Raw genomic sequence first — 23053 nt, 5'->3', positions numbered from 1 at the left:
TATAAATCGCTACTTGTCCTAGAGTTCTGCATGGATTGTATCCAAATTTGGCCACAAACATCCTTGGGGGAAGGGGAACAGAACTTGTATAAATTTTGGCTCTGACCCCCAGGGGGCAGGAGGGGCGGGGCCCAATAGGGGAAATAGAGGTAAATCCTATAAATCGCTACTTGTCCTAGAGTTCTGCATGGATTGTAACCAAATTTGGCCACAAACATCCTTGGGGGAAGGGGAACAGAACTTGTATAAATTTTGGCTCTGACCCCCCGGGGGCAGGAGGGGCGGGGCCCAATAGGGGAAATAGAGGTAAATCCTATAAATCGCTACTTGTCCTAGAGTTCTGCATGGATTGTAACCAAATTTGGCCACAAACATCCTTGGGGGAAGGGGAACAGAACTTGTATAAATTTTGGCTCTGATCCCCCGGGGGCAGGAGGGGCGGGGCCCAATAGGGGAAATAGAGGTAAATCCTATAAATCGCTACTTGTCCTAGAGTTCTGCATGGATTGTAACCAAATTTGGCCACAAACATCCTTGGGGGAAGGGGAACAGAACTTGTATAAATTTTGGCTCTGACCCCCCGGGGGCAGGAGGGGCGGGGCCCAATAGGGGAAATAGAGGTAAATCCTATAAATCGCTACTTGTCCTAGAGTTCTGCATGGATTGTAACCAAATTTGGCCACAAACATCCTTGGGGGAAGGGGAACAGAACTTGTATAAATTTTGGCTCTGACCCCCCGGGGGCAGGAGGGGCGGGGCACAATAGGGGAAATAGAGGTAAATCCTATAAATCGCTACTTGTCCTAGAGTTCTGCATGGATTGTAACCAAATTTGGCCACAAACATCCTTGGGGGAAGGGGAACAGGACTTGTATAAATTTTGGCTCTGACCCCCTGGGGGCAGGAGGGGCGGGGCCCAATAGGGGAAATAGAGGTAAATCCTATAAATCGCCACTTGTCCTAGAGTTCTGCATGGATTGTAACCAAATTTGGCCACAAACATCCTTGGGGGAAGGGGAACAGAACTTGTATAAATTTTGGCTCTGACCCCCCGGGGGCAGGAGGGGCGGGGCCCAATAGGGAAATAAGAGGTAAATATTCAAATTCCTTCAGAAAAGAAACAATGAACCTGTATTCAGAACATGACTTGACATTACAAACCAGGTGAGCGATACAGGCCCTCTGAGAAAACACTGAAGGTCATTTTAAGGTTGTTGCTTAAATATTTCATGAATCCTTTGGGATTTGGCAATGATACAGCCAGTTAATTGTGTAATAATTTTTATCCTTTTAGTCATATAACACAATATATTGTATATATACAGGTAGCTGCAATATTGTAGCTCAAAAGACTTTTAGACAGAAAATGGTGTGGTCTTTAGAGCTACAATTGGTGCCTATTACTGCTAATGGAGCAAAGTAATGATTATGCAAACCATTATGAAACGTTTGTTTGCATTTTATTGTACTTGTTTGATATTGCTAACCTACTAGGCAATAAAACTGAACCATATAAAATTCTCATCGAAGCATTATATTTTTACATAATACATATGAAAGTCTTTCTGAAGGGAATTTATATGCCAAGTCCACAAATTGTGAATTTGACGTCGTGTGAGCTGTACGGTGGATATTAAGAATGGTAGTTATGTTTGTTTTGGACAAAAATAATATGTAAATGCATGTATACGCATAAAATAGTTGGAAACCTACAACAAAGTATAGAAAACTGTGCCCGAGTGATTTTCGGAGGCAGTGCTCCACTACGACACATAGGGACCAATTCGTACCCGGCCGAAAGGTATAGTAGGCCGGGTACGTATATTAGTTCTAAAATACAGGTAGATTACTACTGTATTTTGTAAGCCATTTAATTTTCACATTATGCAATATTTTGCGTACTTTCGCGAGAGAGCTTGAATGCAAATAAAACAATTATGTAGCAGCTCATTTGTCACTAAAAGCCCTTATGTTCATTTTTTTTTTTTTTTTTTTTTGTTATTTAAAAAAAAAAATCATGTTCATAAGAAATTTTTATTTCATAAAAGATTAAGGAAAATGTACAATGAGTTGTCCTTACACATTCGTTTTAATAACACAAGATTCACATTATTTATAGGGATCAAATAGTCATCTGACTTTTCTAAATGATCCAAGCCCAATTTTTGAATTCAGGCATTCACAGAATAAGACAAAATATTCTATTTGGGGAATACGCGGAAAAGAAGTGGTTTACTGTAGACATACAGACCTTTCTATGTTATAACCTACCTCTGTATAAAGACCACCTGCTTTGTAACAACATATGTATTGGGTTTCCAAAAGGCCAATTTCAACACAACTAGACTGGTTTTTTCCTTTGTTGCGTATGTAGTCTTCATAGACAGGTTTGATATTATAAGGGCAGACTTCATTCTCACGGATAAGATAATGTGAAATTGTGGTGTTTGTATGCAGTAGATCTATTTGTACTTGAATTTTAACTCAAATGACCATGGGTGTTAATAGGATGGCAAACCATTTAACTAAAAAAGTATCAGATATTTCTGTTATTTATTACAAATTAATAAAACATTGCATTTTCAAGAAAGTATATTATATCCCTGATTTGGTTACAAGTGATATAAGATCTACATGATATTTATATATATAAATATTTTTTTTATTTATCTTTAACATTTATACAATGACTTAATCTTGATACTTTGAAATATATGGAAAATTTCAAGTTTCCATGACAATTGATGTTTTCAGGAATCCAGAAGATGGATGGTGCTGCTCATCATGTAGACACTGATAATCAACATTCATTTGAAGTAGCAGATTTAGAAAAACTGATATTAAAGGTATGTAAACCAAGTATAATTCTATCTTACTGGTCAAAAGTGTATTTAGAATTTCTTACATTAGATTATCTCCCCTTAGTTTTAAAATAGTACTTGAATCATGCAGACACATTGTACAGAGTAGAATAGTTTGTTGGGGGTTTTTTTTTTTTTTTTTTTTTTTGCAATTTTTTATTTTTGAGAGAGTAGAATTAAAACAATATTTGTTTTTTTTTTTTCATGTTCTTATTATTATAAGACAAACAACAAGCTTGATGTTCAGATTTCATCATATTTTTATTTCAGGCAACCAAAGATTTAGAAGCTATTGATAAACAACGAAGAGAGGAATTCAAAACTTATGAAATGGCAAAAGAACATGAACGACAGGAAAAATTAAAGGATATGACTGAGGAAGAAAAGAAAAAGGAGGAACAAAATTTTGAAGAAATGCAGAAAAAGCATAAAGATCACCCAAAACTTCATCACCCTGTAAGTCAATGATCACCCAAAACTTCATCGCCCTGTAAGTCAATGATCACCCAAAACTTCACCACCCTGTAAGTTAATGATCACCCAAAACTTCATCACCCTGTAAGTTAATGATTACCCAAAACGTCATCACCCTGTAAGTTAATGATTACCCAAAACGTCATCACCTTGTAAGTTAGAGCTCCCCCAAAACGTCATCACCCTGTAAGTTAATGATTACCCAAAACGTCATCACCCTGTAAGTTAGAGCTCCCCCAAAACGTCATCACCCTGTAAGTTAATGATTACCCAAAACGTCATCACCCTGTAAGTTAATGATTACCCAAAACGTCATCACCCTGTAAGTTAGAGCTCCCCCAAAACGTCATCACCCTGTAAGTTAGAGCTCCCCCAAAACGTCATCACCCTGTAAGTTAATGATTACCCAAAACGTCATCACCCTGTAAGTTAGAGCTCCCCCAAAACATCATCACCCTGTAAGTTAATGATCACCCAAAACTTCACCAGCCTGTAAGTTAAAGCTCATCCAAAACGTCATCACCCTGTAAGTCAATGATCACCCAAAACTTCATCACCCTGTAAGTTAATGATCACCCAAAACTTCACCAGCCTGTAAGTTAACGCTCATCCAAAATGTCATCACCCTGTAAGTTAAAGCTCCCCCAAAACGTCATCACCTTGTAAGTCAATAATCACCCAAAACTTCATCACCCTGTAAGTTAAAGATCACCCAAAACTTCACCAGCCTGTAAGTTAAAGCTCCCCCAAAATGTCATAACCCTATAAGTTAAAGTTCACCCAAAATGTCATCACCCTGTAAGATAAAGCTCACCCAAAATGTCATAACCCTGTTAGTTAAAGATTAATCAAAACTTCACAACTTTGTAAGTTTAAGATCACCCAAAACTTCTGTAGGTTAAAATTGCTCAAAATTTCACCATTCTGTAAGTTAAGATCACCGAAGTGCAAAGAAAATACCTTAATACATAGGTCAAATTGTGCAGAAACTCACTATTGAGACGACAAGAAAGTGCTCTTACTAAGCTGGTGGTCATTATACAGAGGTGGTTGCTGTTTCACTCTAGATTTTAATGTCTTTGTATCATTCCACAGTCTGCTGTTCAGGTGTATCTGTTAACATGAGTACACAGAAATATCCCATTATCACAACTCAAGCTACACCATTATAACTAGGTAGTGATCATTATTATTGCTAAGCAACTGGTGTTAGATAGCCAGTATGTGTACATAAATATAATCTTAATGCACAAATGAAACTCGCATTGGACATTGCTATAAATAGTAGCTGGACGATGGTACAGGATATCCTAATGGCATAGAGATAGAGATGCATGTTACAACTAGCTTTGAATATATAATTTTACCTGTAAAGATACATAAATGTAGTGACGTTCATTTATGCCAAAGTATCAAAAATATTTTTTGTGTAACCCTGGTGAATACTAGCCACAATATACCGCTCAGCTTGAGAGACCTTCTCTTCAGCTTGAGAGACCTATTCTTCAGCTTGATCAGTTGAGTGTTCAGCTTGAGAGACCTTCTCTTCAGCTTGAGAGACCTATTCTTCAGCTTGATCAGTTGAGTGTTGGAATAGGCAGCCAGAGGTCCTGAGTTTGTCCCCTTGCAAAGGTGTTGATTACATTTATTTGTATAAAATCATGTTCACTGTTTACATATATGTAGGAGAAAGAAAGAAACCCTAACAGTATAAGGTTATCAGAACTTTGTAATCATCCATCCGTTGCTGTGGTAACAAATTATTTGTATATTATATCAAATTTGAGTAAGAGTATTTTGCTTTTCACCTATTCAGGGCAGCAAGAAACAACTTGAGGATGTTTGGGAGAACACTGACCACCTTGACCCAGACTCATTCGAACCCAAAACTTTCTTCAAAGTCCATGGTAAGCACTCGTGTGATTGTATTGTAGGTTTGATAGGAATTATCATCAATATAACAGTACTAAAGTAATTTATGTCTAATGAAAGTGACAGCTAGTGTACACATTGTACGAGTCATTAAAATGTCACACATGAATTATTCACTAGTTGTGTAACAGATCTCATTACATGTATCATATGCCTTAATTTTGCCAATACTTAGCGAGTGACCAAAAAATAAGTCTTCTACTGAAATTTTAGACAAATGTGTGAAAATGATGGAAACCATGACAATTTATCAACATTTACTACACTAGCATTATGTAAAACTGTCATTCCCCGCATGCCTTTAGCAGGTTATTAGTGGTACTAATATAACAGGTGCTACATGATGTTGATGACGTCGTACCTGCGACATCACCCACATAATTATCGATTTGGATTAGTATGTTATGAATGTATTTTATAAAACTAAAAATTCTAAATAGAGTCAAATAATCGTTAAACCTGCATACTGTTACATCCAAAGATTTTTTTTTCATCAAATTACAACATTTATGATAAAACATGTTAATAGATAATGAACACACAACAAATTCATGGTTGTAACAAAGTTAAGTAAGGTGGAGGGGTTATACTAGAACTGGGTTGTCCGTCTGTTTATCCGTCTGTCTGTCTGTCCGCAGACACAACTTTGTGCGGCGAACTCCTTCTAAACTACTTGAGAGACTTTTGGTATTTGGTACACAGAACCTGACATAAACATAAAAGGGAGTTGAGTAAACTATATAAGGTTCTGAAGTTTCCCCTACTAATGGCGTTAATACTAAATTTATGCAGCAGGGGTATTAGTCGTCCACTCTGGCGATAGTTCTAGTTAGTATTGGTCAAGTTGTCTTTAATATGTGTATGATGAACTTATTTATAAAAAAAATGATTTGGTTGGTCTCCAGAGGTTCATTATAAATTGTTTTATTATAGTTTCAACATAGGTGGATTAATAATTGATAATAAATCAATAAATTTCAGGTGAAGTATCAGGATAATATTTCAATATATTTCTAGGTTTGTCAATAATACAAAAGTGGAATCAGCAAATTTTGCAATAAAACCACCCGTATTATCAGCTAATCTGAATCTGTGAATAGTTGATGATGTCAAAACGAATATTTATTACACCTATTACTGAAAATAATTGTATGAATGCCTCTAGACGAGGAAATGCTTTCAAGTCAAAAGTCTATCTTGTGAGGGAAGGCAATGGAACAATAGATAAAATCTTGCCTCCAAAAATTGTGTTACCATTGTGTATTTGTAATGACTTCATAAATAACAGAAAAACTAAACTTAATAATATAACAGAAGTTTAGAGTGTACATCGTCACAAAGTCTTTTTCGTGAGGATGGATGAGGTTATTAGTTGAGACAGAGAAGCTACTTAAAGAATGATAATACAGTCGAAAGTTGTTATCTCGAAATCCAAGGGTCCATCGAAAATTTCTTAACTCATCCAAAATTCGTCATTACCGATTTCATGATAGTGATTGCCGTATCACTGAAACACCAGATATGGCATAAGTGTCGTTTCTAGTAAAATTGGGGTTAAAAAATCATTATAACCAAGTGGTCTTTATTTCAAGTTTTGACTTCACTCAATGTACACCAGGATCATTATCAGGTATTTTTGTTGATGTTGATGTCCAATAAACAACCAGGGTTATCATAGGGATGGTTCTGGTTAGGAATTCCTTGTTATTATTTCATGTACATACCTCTCTGCTCTCTTAGGATTCTAAGCAGATAGACTTGCTGGGATTCCGTGCATGTAAATGTGAATCTTTGTTTTGTTCTCAGATATCGATGGAAATGGTTTCCTGGATGAAGACGAAGTGGAAGCACTTTTCCAGTCAGAGGTAGATTTACGACATGTATTTCAAACTGATTTAATTTTAGGATACATGTAATTTATCAAACTATGTCCTTTTCTTACCCCTGCCATGAAGTAAAGAGAATAGTTTTTCTCCAGTTTTGTCCCTGCCACTTACATCCCATCCCGTTTTGTTATAAGTTGTACATGAAGGAAAAGCAGTATTAATGTCTTTCAGATCAAATTGGCTAAGTACTGTTAAGAAACCGGTCACCTCTTCAAAATGACATAATACAAATACCAAGTAAAACGTTTCGGTGTAATACGAGTGTATACTTCCATTTAGCAGTTGGTCACAGGATATGTGATATTATTTACCTGGTCATCTCACTTATGGTTTATAGTTATGTAATGGTATAAAATTGGGGGTAGGGCACAAACATTGGCCCTTATTCTTGTCTTTACACCCCATATAGTTTCTTTTTCTCAACCTGTTTAGTCTTAATTCCATTTGGAAGAATGCGTATGTATGTTCAGGACCTTTCTACTTGTTATATGCATCAATGGTAGCTTCACAGTGTCTACGGCATAGTTTAAATAATTGTAGTCCAATCTGTCTATAAAGACCACCAAAGGGCCATGAGAGAAGTGTTCTGTATAGCCAAGTGGTCTTTACACACAGGTCAAATTGTGTTAGAAATGATTGTTTGGGACCCAAAGAAAGCGGTCTTAATAAGCAGATTGTGTTTACAGAGGTGGTCACTAAAGTAGATTTCCGTGTACTTATTTGCAGCTTGACCGAGTGTACGATGAAAATGCTCCAGAAGATGATATGAACGAGCGCTATGAGGAGATGGCTCGTATGAGAGAACATGTCGTGAATGAGATTGATAGTAACAAGGATAAACTGGTGTCTCTGGAAGAGTTCATGAAATACACGCATGGAGAGGACTTCAAAAAGGACGAAGGATGGGAGGTAAACAAACAATGTTAACATAGATATGGAGATTGGTGGTAATTATAATGATTAGCAGAAACAATTATACTACCAAAAGCTAAAATTATATCAAGATTGACTTGTTAATTTGTTCACATTTCAAAGGTCCAATATGTCTTAAAAGCGGTTTATTAGACCTTCCATGTCGACCGAACACTGGCTCTAAGTAACTAAAGTCTATCTCCTCTCCGGAGGTAATAATATCAGTATAACAAGGAAACGGGAGAGGTAACTTACTTTTGATGATTCTAAGATAAAGATTTCAATTTAAAGTTTAGCTTTCAAGTCCCACTACCTTTCCAAAACAAAAATTAAAAGTTTCTTAAAAACAATAATAACATAAGAAAACTTATATCAATGATCTAAGATGAGGGTACAACACCAAACAAAGGCAAGATTTCTTCCATAATCTATGTTAATATTGAAGATTCATTTCGCTGTTTTAGCGTCTGGCACAGTGAAAATCAACTAATGCATGGTATTAAGGACAACATCAGGAAACATTAGTCGACTCATGTTAGGAAAATTTACACTTGATTTATTTTAATTAAATTGTTCAGAAGGTGATTATAAGTGTAGTATTAACGGTAAGCTTATAACTTTTGCTAATCTACAAAATTATCAATCTCATTTTAAATTCCCATTTTAGAAATTTCTGAAAGGTAGCGGGCTTTTAAGATATCATTTGTACACAACTCCCATATAACTGAGAAACAATAAAGGGGTGGAGAGCAAAGATTTAATGCTATAAATTGAAATCATAGCTCAGAAAAAGGAAAAGGTAAGATGTATATATAAATTACTTTTGAACTAAAGTAGTGCACGATACACTGGATTGGACTATCAGTATAACACTTGTTTGTTGTAGACTTTGGATGAGCAGGACCCCTACACAGATGAAGAGTTTGCTGAGTATGAGAAGATGCTACAGGAAGAGGAGGAGATGAGGCGACGACAGGGGGCATTTGATGGGCACGCTCAGCCAGGAGTTGTGGTGAGTGGAAAATGTAGTGGCACATATTGTATCCTGTCTTGTCTTGCATTTGTATAACTTATCATGTGTGACAGACAGACTTAGCTTACGCTCCAACATGAACAACTGTAATTTGATGTGTCACATGCTTCAATATCGGTTTCTATGGAAGCATGATGGCGAATATTTAGTTTCTATGGTCTTATCATAGGGTAGCAGAGTTGAATTAGTTAACCATCTAGTTATAAAATATGTTTTCTATGTTTCTACATTCCAACAGATGCACCCACCACAACAACAAAACGTCCATGAAATGCAGATGCCACAACAAGTTCCACAGCACCAGCAACAGCAATTTATGCAGCACCAGCAACAACAACAGCAACAACACTTGCAGGGAATGCCGCAAGGAATACCACCACAACACATGCAGGGAATGCCACAGCAAGGAATGCCACCTCAGGGCATGCCACAAGGAATACCACCACAACATATGCAGGGCATGCCACAACAAGGAATACCACCACAACATATGCAGGGCATGCCACAACAAGGAATACCACAACATATGCAGGGCATGCCACAACAAGGAATGCCACCTCAGGGCATGCCACAACAGGTGCCACAACATCAGCAACAGCAGTTTATGCAGCAACAGCAGGGAGCTCCACAGCAAGGTGTGCCACAACAGGGAGTTCCACAGCAAGGGGTGCAACAACATGGATTGTCACAACAAGAAGCTGGTCATTTAGAAGCCTCCAAAAAAGCACAGCAGGGTATCCCAGATGACATGAGTAAAGCCATCAATGACCTACAGCAGCAAGCCAGTGCTATGATGAACAAAGCACAAGGACAGGCCAACCAGCAACAGCAGCAAGCAGAACAGCCCCCAGCAGGACAGCCGGTAGTGGGAGGCCAGGCACCAGCTCAGGTGAGGACAGTCACTGGAACTTACATCTAATACACACTATAACATCATTACTTTTATTTTGAGCTCCTGAGAAGTGCGTCTCGGTGGAGGCCCAGCAATATGAATCATCACAAGATGTTTTCACTAGCAGGGAAAGACAATGCACATCTGTTCTCCTAATTTAACATCCTTTGCATTCAAGCATCCTGTCCAGAAAATAATATGAAAGTACAAAAATAGTTTCTTACCGATTGATCATTCATAGTATGTTACGGAAGAGGAACAGCTAGCCATGTTACCCTCACATAATCCAAGTTAAATGTTCACACCTGGACATAAGACAAGGGGAGCACCTGATACTCTGACATTGATAGGGGAAACAACTCCTGATACTCTGACATATGATAGGGGAAACAACTCCTGATACTCTGACATATGAAAGGGGACACAACTCCTGACACTCTGAAATATGACAGGGAACACAACTCCTGATACTCTGACATATGATAGGGGACACAACTCCTGATAGGCTAACGTATGATAGGGGACACAACTCCTGATACTATGACATGTGAAAGGGGACACAACTCCTGATACTCTGACATATGATAGGGGACACAACTCCTGATACTCTGACATAGGATAGGGGAAACAATTCCTGATACTCTGACATAGGATAGGGGAAACAATTCCTGATACTCTGACATATGATAGGGGACACAACTCCTGATACTGACATATGATAGGGGAAACAACTCCTGATACTCTGACATATGATAGGGGACACAACTCCTGATACTATGACATGTGAAAGGGGACACAACTCCTGATACTCTGACATATGATAGGGGACACAACTCCTGATACTCTGACATAGGATAGGGGAAACAACTCCTGATACTCTGACATAGGATAGGGGAAACAATTCCTGATACTCTGACATATGATAGGGGACACAACTCCTGATACTGACATATGATAGGGGAAACAACTCCTGATACTCTGACATATGATAGGGGACACAACTCCTGATACTCTGACATATGATAGGGGACACAACTCTTGATACTCTGACATATGATAGGGGACACAACTCCTGATAGGCTAAGGTATGATAGGGACACAACTCCTGATACTCTGACATATGATAGGGGACACAACTCCTGATACTCTGACATATGATAGGGGAAACAACTCCTGATACTCTGACATATGATAGGGGACACAACTCCTGATACTCTGACATATGATAGGGGACACAACTCCTGATAGGCTAACGTATGATAGGGGACACAACTCCTGATACTCTGACATATGATAGGGGAAACAACTCCTGATACTCTGACATATGATAGGGGACACAACTCCTGATACTCTGACATATGATAGGGGAAACAACTCCTGATACTCTGACATATGATAGGGGACACAACTCCTGATACTCTGACATATGATAGGGGACACAACTCCTGATACTCTGACATATGATAGGGGACACAACTCTTGATAGGCTAACGTATGATAGGGGAAACAACTCCTGCTACTCTGACATAGGATAGGGGACACAACTCTTGATAGGCTAACGTATGATAGGGGAAACAACTCCTGCTACTCTGACATAGGATAGGGGACACAACTCCTGCTACTCTGACATATGATAGGGGACACAACTCCTGATACTCTGACATATGATAAGGGACACAACTCCTGATAGGCTAACGTATGATGGGGACACAACTCCTGATACTCTGACATATGATAAGGGACACAAACTCCTGATAGGCTAACGTATGATGGGGACACAACTCCTGATACTCTGACATATGATAGGGGACACAACTCTTGATAGGCTAACGTATGATGGGGAAACAACTCCTGCTACTCTGACATATGATAGGGGACACAACTCCAGATACTGACATATGATAGGGGACACAACTCTTGATAGGCTAACGTATGATAGGGGAAACAACTCCTGCTACTCTGACATAGGATAGGGGACACAACTCTTGATAGGCTAACGTATGATAGGGGAAACAACTCCTGCTACTCTGACATAGGATAGGGGACACAACTCCTGATACTCTGACATATGATAGGGGACACAACTCTTGATAGGCTAACGTATGATAGGGGAAACAACTCCTGCTACTCTGACATATGATGGGGGACACAACTCCTGATACTCTGACATATGATAGGGGACACAACTCCTGATACTCTGACATATGATAGGGGACACAACTCCTGATAGGCTAACGTATGATAGGGGACACAACTCCTGCTACTCTGACATATGATAGGGGACACAACTCCTGATAGGCTAACGTATGATAGGGGAAACAACTCCTGCTACTCTGACATAGGATAGGGATAACAGCTGCTGCTACCTGAACATAAGATAAGGGCAACTGTGTATACAATGTGAAAGCTAGCTTCCCTCTCCGCCATTAGGGATATGTTGTATGCTGAACTGATTCTGTGCTAGCAGAGTAAAGTTACTTCTGTCTACAACTACTCCAGTCACTCTTACAGTTGTGTAGGGATAGACCATTTTAGATGCATGATTATGCATGAAAAGTATTTTACTTTTACAAAAGAAACAATCAGCAACTCACAGGTAGCTGTGTTTGGTATATGTGAACCTTACAGGAGTCCAACTCGGTTATGGGTATTTAGTCTTTGCATATAACAGAGTTTGCTCCCTTGCAGGTAGGTATCGATTGTTGCATCATTATTTTGTGAGTGCAATTCACATCGTTTTCTCCGGTATGATGTTACGCTTGCATACACATGACCTCACAATTAATACCTACCTGCAAGGGTAGATAACTTGTTGTAATATGGAAATACAGAATGACATTCACATCCACCTAATTAATTGTATAGCTATACGATCAAGAATTTCAATGGTACCAATTTAGTTTCTTAACAATAATGGGGAATTTATCAAAAAAAATTTATAATATTTTGTTCAAAATGCAGAGCTAAAATTTATTTTTTTGCTTCAAGATTATCATTATGTGTGAAAATTGCTTCACCAAATTTTCGCTTTAACATAAGAGAAGAGCTCAAGACATGTTGATATAATTCAGTTAGCTCTGAACTCTTATTTGATGTCAGATTTATTGACTTGATGATTTTGTTTTATTCTGCAGAATAACCAAGCTCAACCACAACAAGCTCAACAAGCTCAAGCAGGACAGCACGCCCAGGCCCAACAAGCACAGCAAGCACAAGCTCAACAGCCGAAACACTGATGAGATCATGTTATTAACGGGATGATTATTCTTTGAAATATGTATCAATATGTGAAATATTTTTTCGTAAAAGGTTAAAAAAAACAATGGCTTTACACTTGCGACCTGTTAAGGTTGTTTTGGTCTGAATTGTACTAGATAAATTAACCAAAAGTCTCCATTGGTCTACCTTATAAAAATAATGAAAGTATTGTGATACATAGGTTGTTTAGGAATTAAAAAATGTTGCAGGCTTAAAAAAATCTTGATCCTTTACTTTTATTTGTGTCAATTTTGCCTCTATATTGATTGATTTTCCAAAGATATCGACCTAAATGGCAGAAAATTAAATTTGTATGAAAGATTAAAGATATGTATAAAGTTATTAACTGTTCATTCAGGTTCTTAAGGGTTTTAAAAGGTGGAGTGTATGTGTGTATGTGCTTAAGTGAACTAGTAAAGGAAGTAAGAACTGTGGGAGAGATCTTTATCATGTAGTCAGGGGGCTGATCTGACTGATAAAAAAACTGTTGTTGTGTAGAATTACTTTAAAGAATGTCAAAAATCTCAAAATTTAAAGCCAACAAAATATACAGCAAAATCAACTTTATTGCTGTATTTATGTTATTTATTTTAATAATAAGTAGAATTTTAGTATGTTTTTCAAAATTATTGGTATGTTTGTTGTTTGTCTCTCAATACCTAGATATTTGAGTCTCCTGCTACTTATAAATTGTTGTATTTTATGTCAAATATTGGTTTTGTTGTCAAAAGTTCCCTTCTTTACAAAAAAATTTTACTGATACATATGAATGTTGATGATCCTTGTGTAATTTTCACGGTAAACAGAAATTGGTGAAGTAAATCAGTTTAAAAAATGTGATTGAGAAATTTTAAAAGGATTGAACAGTGTTTTCATAGTGTTAAATGCGGTATGAATGCAATTGGACACATACATAGTCAATTTAGCGCATTATCGAAATGAAATCATGTGTTAAATGTGTAAAATTTCAATGAAATTAAGAAAAGTTTCAGTTAGTGTGAAATACTTAAATAAGCTCATTTTAAGTGCTATTACAACTCTTCTAGTCACACACTTAAAGTGTTTAATGTTTGGATGGTAACAATAGAGACACATTGTGTTCTGGTTTTGAGAACTGAATGGCTTGGTGGTATACCAGTACTGCTGTTTTTTATGGTAGCTGAAGTGTGCTAGTGCTGGGATATGTACATGTCAAACTTAGGAAAGAAATTGTTCTATAAAAGCTTCATTGATAAGAATATTAATGCAGTATTTTTGTTGGACTTCATATCTTGTTGATGATTTTTGTTAGAGTGATATCACTAATATTTTAAAAAAAATTATTGAATAATGACAAAAAAACATAATGTTGTAACAAATTGAATTTGGTACATATCAAGGGAGGTAATTTGTATAGTGAAATTCTTTCTTATTCGTCTAGTCAAGTATGACTGAACAAATTTGAATAGACATGATGAAATCATTTTTTTACTGTCGTTTAACTCCACAGAAGGCTTTGTTATTTAGGGGAAGAACATATAACTGCTTGAATGACCTTAATGGATAGTGCGATTATTTAAAAGAGATATAGATAGTTTATCAAATGTTGTTTTATTTGTAGTTTGTTTTATTTTTGAATTGACATTGAAAATGTACTAGTGGTAGTATTTCTATATATATTTTCCGTTTTGTGCTATTCCAGTATTTTAACTACTTTAGAAACCCTCCTCTGTAGAGATATATCATTGTTATAAGGTAGAAGTAATGAACAAATGTATTACTAAAATACACTAGTCATTTGTACTGTTTTACATATACGTCACCTCTGTTGACGAGGTGACGTGACATGTCAAAACTAACGTGATGGTTAGTTTGAATAACTTATTATCATGTCAGGAAATCATTGTACAGAATGGTCCTGTAAAATTGATATTGTCTGAAGAGTGTGTGGAGTGTGTATGAAAGAGTTGGGTTTTTTTTGTACGATTTAAATCTATATATATATATTTATAATGAAAAAATATAGTTTGATTTATGGCAGTAGACAAATAGTCATTTCTATACAATATTCTGTATTGTATATTACAGCGTTATCTGCCCTTGTGGGTGGGTATTGATAGTGACGTCATGACAGAAAAGGCTTCTGTAGTACATTTCCATAGCGATAGAACAAATTTGTTTGGAAATCATTCCATTCTTTATCTTAATATAGTAGATGTCAAATATGTGAGCATGGAAAAAGAGAAACAAAACTTGTACTCTAGAAATATCTACTTTTTAAAGCCCAGATAAATGACAAGTGAACATATTGGAGTCTATATTAAATCTACAGGGTAATTTTTGTCTGTATATCAACTCTATTTCATTGTTTTTACCATACACAGACATTCAATGTTAATATAGATGATTTAGCAGATTAGATGTAAATGATTAAAAAGTTATTAACATATATATTACCACTGCCCAGTCCTCCTGTGTTATATGATTGTATGTCTGCTCCTGTTATTGTGGAAGCGTGAGCGTTGCACTGTTGTTTTGTCTTGCCCGTTATAAAGTGCCTACATATTGGATGTATACACTGACCATATCTGATTCTAAACATCTAGGAAAGATTTGTACCTAACCGTTATACTAGTTCCAATCTGTTATACAGTGATTGTATAGTTCACCACCTCTGCAAATCTGTTACTAATTTACAGTGATTGTTATACTAGTTCACCACCTCTGCAAATCTGTAAGTGTTACTAACACTTGCAAATTGTTACTAATTTACAGTGATTGTTATACTAGTTCACCACCTCTGCAACAATCTGTTACTATTGGTTACATTGTGATTGTTATACTAGTTCACCACCTCTGCAAACTGTTACTAAGTGATGTATACTAGTTCACATCTGCAATCTGTACTATTTACAGTGATTGTTATACTAGTTCACCACCCTCTGCAAATTGTTACTAATTTAAATTGATGGTAAAATTAAAATTCAGTGTGATATTTTTGATACAGTTGAAACTGTATAAACAATGAAAAACTCCACTTAAGAGATATTTTATTATGATTTGAAGTATCCTATTAAAGTATTCCCTTTTTGTATTAAATATATAAGGTTAAATTACTCAACACGACTTAGTAGACACCCTTCACCATAAATTTAGCTCAGGCACCAGAGTTTTGTCTTCTAAATTTTGGCATAGCTAAATAATAACTGGATGGTGCAATTCTCTCATCTTTGAAAACACATTTAAACTCTACCAGTTCTAAGGTTGTTAGTGTTTATTAAGGGATTTCAAGGGTGAACAAATCTTAAACCATAAATTTGATTAGTAGCCATATATATGAACATTGCATTTTAAATGCATTATACAATTGTACATACATTCAGATGCCATGATAAATATATGTGAATTTTATCGTTTTATTTTATGCCATCGGTTCAGGTACATGTCTATTGCAGCTTTTGTATTTCATCATCTCCCATGTTACCTCATTTCAAAACCACATGTATAAGAAAGCTGGATTTGAAGTATTAGAAAGTGGCAGTATTAACTACTATTTACAAATCTTACCAATATAATACAGTGTTGATTTGATGTATTTCATTAATAATTAATTTTTTTTTGGTGGAAGTTTCAACCATATCCAATTTTTTGCCAAATACATTTTGCCTATGTTACTGATATCAGTAGTTGATATTACTGCTTTTAAATGTTTTATTTGACTTCATATTCCTCCAGCTCTTGTTGATTTGAGGTATAACATTAAAATTACACATTATGATTTTGTTTAAAAATTTACTTGTTACCTGTAATGGTATTACAAACTTGAATTAAACCCCAGAGTTACATAGAACTTTTATTTGTCTATTAGTTTTGACCCAAGCATCGACTACTGGTATTATTATAGAGATGTTGTTAACATACAATCATGATAAATTAAATTCCTTACCAGATTGAAATAGCCCGAATCAGAGTATAAGAGTAAATTCACATCTACTGACAGATTGTTAAAGGTGATACATTATCAATAACTTTGGTGTGTATGTGCATGTTGGTCACTTGTATTCTATTTAACCATGACAGCTGATGTCTAGATTGAATTTCAGTTGCATTATTTATTGAGCATGGAGAAAAAAAAATGAAAAATAAATTCAAAATTTCAAGCATTGTCGTGTAAATGGTGAATACATTACAATTTTTATTGAAATATTTCATGTTATTTTAATTTCTAAATTATATTCATGGGAAACGGCAACATTCCATAAAGCATTATCTCCCCTTGTTTCTCATGTTATATGCTGGTACATTCTCCATTTGCTTTAATTACGGAATGTATAAAACATTGAAAAATTAAATGTGATATAAAAACTCTTGGTAGTTTTTGTTTTGAAGTTTTTATGTACCTCAAAGTGTAAGGTGCTCTTGTTAGGTCTCTTGGACCCCATACTAATATAAGGCCAAAGGTCAAAGGTACTAATTTAAATCATAATTTCTGAAGAGTTGCAGTAAACTTTGAGAATACTTGCATGACCTAAACCTAAACCGTCAAGGTCGATAAGGTTCATGAGTATACATACCTGTTGATTATAAAATGAAGATCTGTGATTTTGGTCACAAAATATCGTTCGATAATGGTTTAAAGAGCCGCAAATCTTACTTAATAATCAGTCAAAATATTTTATTGATTAATTGTCAGCAAATACAATTTTCAACACAAAATTGAACAATACCATTAAATGCATCACCTTAATGGCCGCCCACCGGGTTACATCACGTACAGATGTATATTTATTGACCTTTCCCTCCTGGAATATTTTCGGACTCAGTGACTACATAAGATGCTGTCCAAATCTAAAGAAAACCAAATCAGCTTGGAAACATACTTGTTGGGTGTTCATTGTCATAGAGAATTGGATCAAATCGATCGAAACGCATCTGTAGTATGACGTCATCTCACAAAGATTTGACTTTTTTGCCTGTCTAATGGTTGTTGACAAGCGTCACTAGTGAAGTAAATCAGTTTTTAAAATCGATGAAATCTTAATGTAATAATTTGTTGGCACTAGTGACGTTTATTCCCACGTTAAATCATAAAAAATGTCCTCACTTAAATGACAATTCGGTAATAATAAGCGATGCTGAGTTTAGAGAGGGACATCGAATGTTAATTAAATTAGACATCGTCACAATCGTAATATCAAAGACAATGAAGTTAAAACACGTCATCGTCGGTTACCCACTTAATATCAGTCTACACTAGGTATACAGAGCGTTGAGGAGACACTGTGTTTCCGAGGGTGAAAACAATTTGACGTATGGAGTTCTGAATCTTTACGTGAAAATGATAAAGCTTTGCCAGTAACGGTTTTAAGAAGTACTTTGAATCAGCATAATGAACAGGTGTCGACCGACAGGCTTTTGTAGATACCATGGTTTTAGTAGTAGGGACTAAGTTAATCATTTAATTGAACACTTCACGGTTCGTCTTCAACTCACGTTGAAATCGTCCATTTGAATACAAATGACTATCATCACCTAAAAATTAAAAATCGTCGTCGTCGTCATCACTTGAGTCGGCTAGCGCGGCTCGTACGCCTTTCGTCATCATTTTCCAGCGCCTCTTTTTCTGGGCATCTGTCAATTCGAAATTTGCGTTTTCTAATTTGAGATCATCACACTTTTTACAGAATTCATTCATTCTGTCTTTGATAGGCCGCTTTTTCAGTTTTGCCATTTTATTAACCATTTTGCCTACACTATGGAATGATGGCAATTTCCTGACGGCTGGTGCCAAGGAAGATACACCGTTCGGAGGCACTAGTAAATGCGCTGAGTCCCCAAGGCCGCTAGAATCTAACAAATGAGCATTTTTACGTTCAAGTTTCTCCCGTTGCTCTTTCCTATCCGCTAACCATTTGTGAAATTCGTTTCTCCTATGCATGACTGGGTCTACACGTTTAAATTGAATCCTTGCCAGGGCGATTTTTTCTTTATCGTTTTTCTGGTCTTGCATCCATGCCATAAATGACTGGCTTTTACCTTCGGCTACATGGAAGAGATCACTGTCGGAGTCGTGCTCCGACTCGGAATCACTACTGGCACACGTGTTCTCCTCTGTCTTGCTCGTCACTGCTGCGATTTGTAGGTATATAGACTTCTTTCTGTCGAGAGAAGGCAGAGTCTCTTTCCTGGGAGTGTTCTTTTGATCCCCTTGCACTGCCTCTGGCTGCCCTTCCTTGATTTGGTTCTGCGTTTGAGTTTTTGGTGGTACTATTTGCGTTGTGGGTGGAAGCATTAGTGATTTACGAGCCTGATTAAAGTTAGGTGTCCGCACTGGGAGAGGAGATGGATGGTATTCACTTTCTGAGTCTTCCTCAGACTCACCGGGCGCTGTGCGATGTCGTCTTGTACCTCGCGTCGACTTGCTTGGATCGCGTCCAAGGTACCTGTTTAGGAAACGAAAAGAAACGTTTTAAAATTTATGTCCACTTCAAACCGACATATCTAAGTCATTTTACTAATTCTCTACGGCTGGAGAAAGGATACCATCTGAAACTCTGTCGATTACAAGTTGTCGACACTTTGGTATAGGAAACGAAACGGAACGTTTCTTTTCAATTAAATAAGATCCCCAAAATAAGAACCAACGATTGCTTACCGATACACCAGCTACATGTATGCAATAGATTTTCATTCCCGTCAATTGGTTCTGATATCGACAACGGTTTTGATTTAGAAAATCTACTGTTGGAGGCCAGTTTTCTGCCGGGAGTCAAAATTACACTATTTGTATCCATTCTCAAGGCAGCTATTCACCATACAAGGTATGCTAGAACCTTTTTTGTAGCAAAGACATCGAATTCATAACGACCTACACGATGTTTTAGACGTTTGTTACCAAGATATCCGCTTTTATCATCTCCTGATCAATTTCTTCAAAAACCGTCACAATTTGGGTACTGTCACAATTTGGGTATCACACCTTAGTAGATAATGAAAATTACTATTGGCATGAAAAAGAATTTTAAAAAAACTGAACAATTACAATGCAGTTTTAGTAGATTATTTAGTTCATACATACTTAACTGTATCTATCTACCTGTATTAACACCTGTGTCCTATTCATCTGTTTAAGAGGAATGTTTAAAACTGTTCAAGAGACCACACACTACTTACTGGATAGCGGCAGGATGCGAGTCCGACTCGATCGTACAGACATGTTTGAGAAAATCATGCGTATCGAATTTGTCCCGATCCAGATGGGAAATACAGTAAGTGTGTTCTCGTTTAAAGTGTTCAAGTTTCTTCTTTAGGTACAGCTCCTCCAAGTTATTCTTATTGTTGAGAGTTTTGAGACCACGGCCTGAGGTACCCAGACCAATCACGTTCAGAGTTCGGTATTCGGACGCGTCCATGATGGCACCACAATGTCAAAATTCAGTCGCACAGTTACGAAATCACCACCTTCTAAAGGCAAGAACAATTTAGATCTGCTGACAATTGAATTACATTCAAAACTCTGTTTAGCCTGAAGTTCGCAGCTTTCTCTTGTTTCCATCCATACTTTAAGAAAATTTGTCTGCCACAAATTGTTATTCAGACATATTGATGAATAGGCGTTGCATTAAAATGTTCCGAATGTCTCCAGATTACATAATTCACCTCTTCATAAAACCAGTCACGGCAAAAAACTCATAAGATAACTTCCTTTTTCAGTCTGAAATGCATGGCAACAACGAAATACTGAATGCCAATTTCCACAACCTTCAAAAATGGTTTCTCCGTAATCGAAAATCACCAACGTCATTTCAAACAAAACACCTCCATTGTTGCTGTCGATACAGTTGTAATATATGAAGAAACTTCACGATAATCCTTTGAAAAATAAGTACTGAGTACTGGAGTACATTAACGAAAAAAACATTCAAATCGCCATAGACGCACAGATCTGGTCAGAATTTGTGATCTCAGTACAAATAAAGGTCAGTTCGGGGTATCAGCTTATATTACACTAGTATACACATTTCACGTTGCCAGATACCCATATTAATATCTAAAGATTAAAACTCTTACGTTCGGAGAAGCCATGTATATATTGTCGTTATGAGAAGAAATGTATGTACGAGATTACTGGCCCAAGCAACAGACTTGTTCCATGCTGTATTACACATAGCGGGTACTCGTTAGGGACTTTAATACGCTACAATCCGGCGATAATCCTAAATCCGTTAATCTAATTACTGAAGAAGTTATATACTGCCGTGTAACGCCAAGACGGGAGGCGAGTGTCGGATTAAATAGTGTGGCGTTCATATCTGATACACTTTATATTGATATGGTCATGATTTAATACTGGGTCATTTAAATATGTTTCGGTTATACACAATTGTCATGTTTGTAGGCTTTTTTACCATAGATTGTTGCTTACCTTCATTACTTGATTGGTGCCGAATCAACGTTAACCCTTGGTTGACAATGGACCCGATTTCATCCATAAGGGAGTATCAGCATTGAGGAAAACAGGACTTGTCCAAATAATTTGGATAGAAGGACTGTTTTAAGCGTTGCATAAATGGATCAATTTATTACTAATACACGCCTGAGCAATATGATTTTTTGAACTACCTGATTCTAAACCTCGGGAAACTACAAATACCGCTATCATGATAAAACAAAAATTAAAACTCCAAGCCGAGAAGGATTTGTCCTGAAAATGAAAAGTCTAATTCCAAATGAAATGTAAAAGTTATCCTTCCATATATGACTTACATTGAAGACAACAAAATACAACTCGTTTAAAGATCGACATCTGGATTAATATTTTTGCACTTTGTCCATTGCTTCCTAGTGCCGAGAGGAGAAAAAGAAGTTGTAGACAGGCGATTCGAGAGCAGGCTGTCATCGGATGAACACCCTCTATGCATGGCCTGTTCGTGACCTTGTGCATCATGGCAAGGCAGTTATGAAGTCCTGAACAAATGGTTTTACTTGGATTGATCCTTCATGCGTCCAAGTGGAGAGGGTGTCAGTAACCCGATCGACGTCATTAATCCGCGTAGATTGCACATTTGCATATAGAGAGTAAATGATGAAAATATCATCGATTTTAAAGAATATTTTGGGTACATACCAAATTTAAGTTGTTTCTGGGATAATGGGGTTAAGAAATGAGGGAGTTGTCAATATTTTGTCAGAGACTTTCATGCCATTAATGAAAGAAATCAGACGAGTTCTCGTTTTATCTGATTTTTCTAGGTCACTTAACAATGCCTGAAAACGCCAATAAACCTTAACTCCATTTGATAAATATAAACAAATGGAATCGTTCCACTTGTTAGTGATATCTTAATTCCAGATCTTCCTGCAGCCAAAATGAGTCAGTCTTGTCAAAACTCTAGTTATCTAATGACGTAAATATCAAAAGATTCGATAACAATATTGTTCAAATCCAATGAAAACGACGGTCATATCTTAAAACCTGCCTCTTTCGATGTCCAGTTGATCCTGCATGACATTTTGGTTAAAACTGTACCTCGCTCATCGAACTTCGCGTCAAATCTCCAATATTGATTAGTCCATTCTGAAGCTTTTAATACTACGAACGTAGTAAAACGACACGTGGTTGGCGCCATCTGTTACATGCTTTACGGTTTGCTGCATACATATTCCCGCCATCTGTCGCGCGCGGGGGAGGGCGCTTATGACGTAATCAAGACAACACATCGTCCATATCGGTCTGTTGCATCATTTGCAATCTACACTTAACACAGACAACATTTATGACTGCAGAACTTACTACGTCACAGTTATCAAATGTACAATGGTGACA

The 23053-nt window shown here is 36.8% G+C and overlaps 2 protein-coding genes across 3 annotated transcripts in view; one reads left to right on the top strand and one right to left on the bottom strand.

Moving 5' to 3' along the window:
* LOC138329276 (nucleobindin-2-like) overlaps positions 1-15859 on the top strand; it is a 34618-nt gene extending 18759 nt beyond the window's left edge. For both annotated transcript variants that reach the window (XM_069276142.1, XM_069276141.1), the window contains exons 5-12: positions 2755-2846; positions 3132-3317; positions 5152-5242; positions 7074-7132; positions 7880-8062; positions 8952-9077; positions 9337-9987; positions 13125-15859. In XM_069276142.1, the coding sequence (XP_069132243.1) occupies positions 2755-2846; positions 3132-3317; positions 5152-5242; positions 7074-7132; positions 7880-8062; positions 8952-9077; positions 9337-9987; positions 13125-13226 (1490 nt within the window). In that variant the 3' untranslated portion in view covers positions 13227-15859. The remainder of the gene's footprint in view (positions 1-2754; positions 2847-3131; positions 3318-5151; positions 5243-7073; positions 7133-7879; positions 8063-8951; positions 9078-9336; positions 9988-13124) is intronic.
* Positions 15860-17881: 2022 nt separating this feature from the next.
* LOC138329274 (uncharacterized) lies at positions 17882-21113 on the bottom strand. Its single transcript, XM_069276139.1, has 2 exons — positions 20401-21113; positions 17882-19670 (listed from the first exon to the last, which is right to left on the bottom strand). The coding sequence occupies exons 1-2, from the start codon at positions 20637-20639 to the stop codon at positions 18767-18769; spliced, it is 1143 nt and encodes a 380-aa protein (XP_069132240.1). The 5' UTR covers positions 20640-21113; the 3' UTR covers positions 17882-18766.
* Positions 21114-23053: the final 1940 nt, after the last annotated feature.

Source organism: Argopecten irradians, chromosome 8 (genome assembly GCF_041381155.1).
Source record: "Argopecten irradians isolate NY chromosome 8, Ai_NY, whole genome shotgun sequence".
NCBI lineage: Eukaryota > Metazoa > Mollusca > Bivalvia > Pectinida > Pectinidae > Argopecten > Argopecten irradians.
The sequence above is the reverse complement of the archived record's forward strand: the minus strand, read 5'-3'. Positions and strand labels throughout refer to the sequence as shown.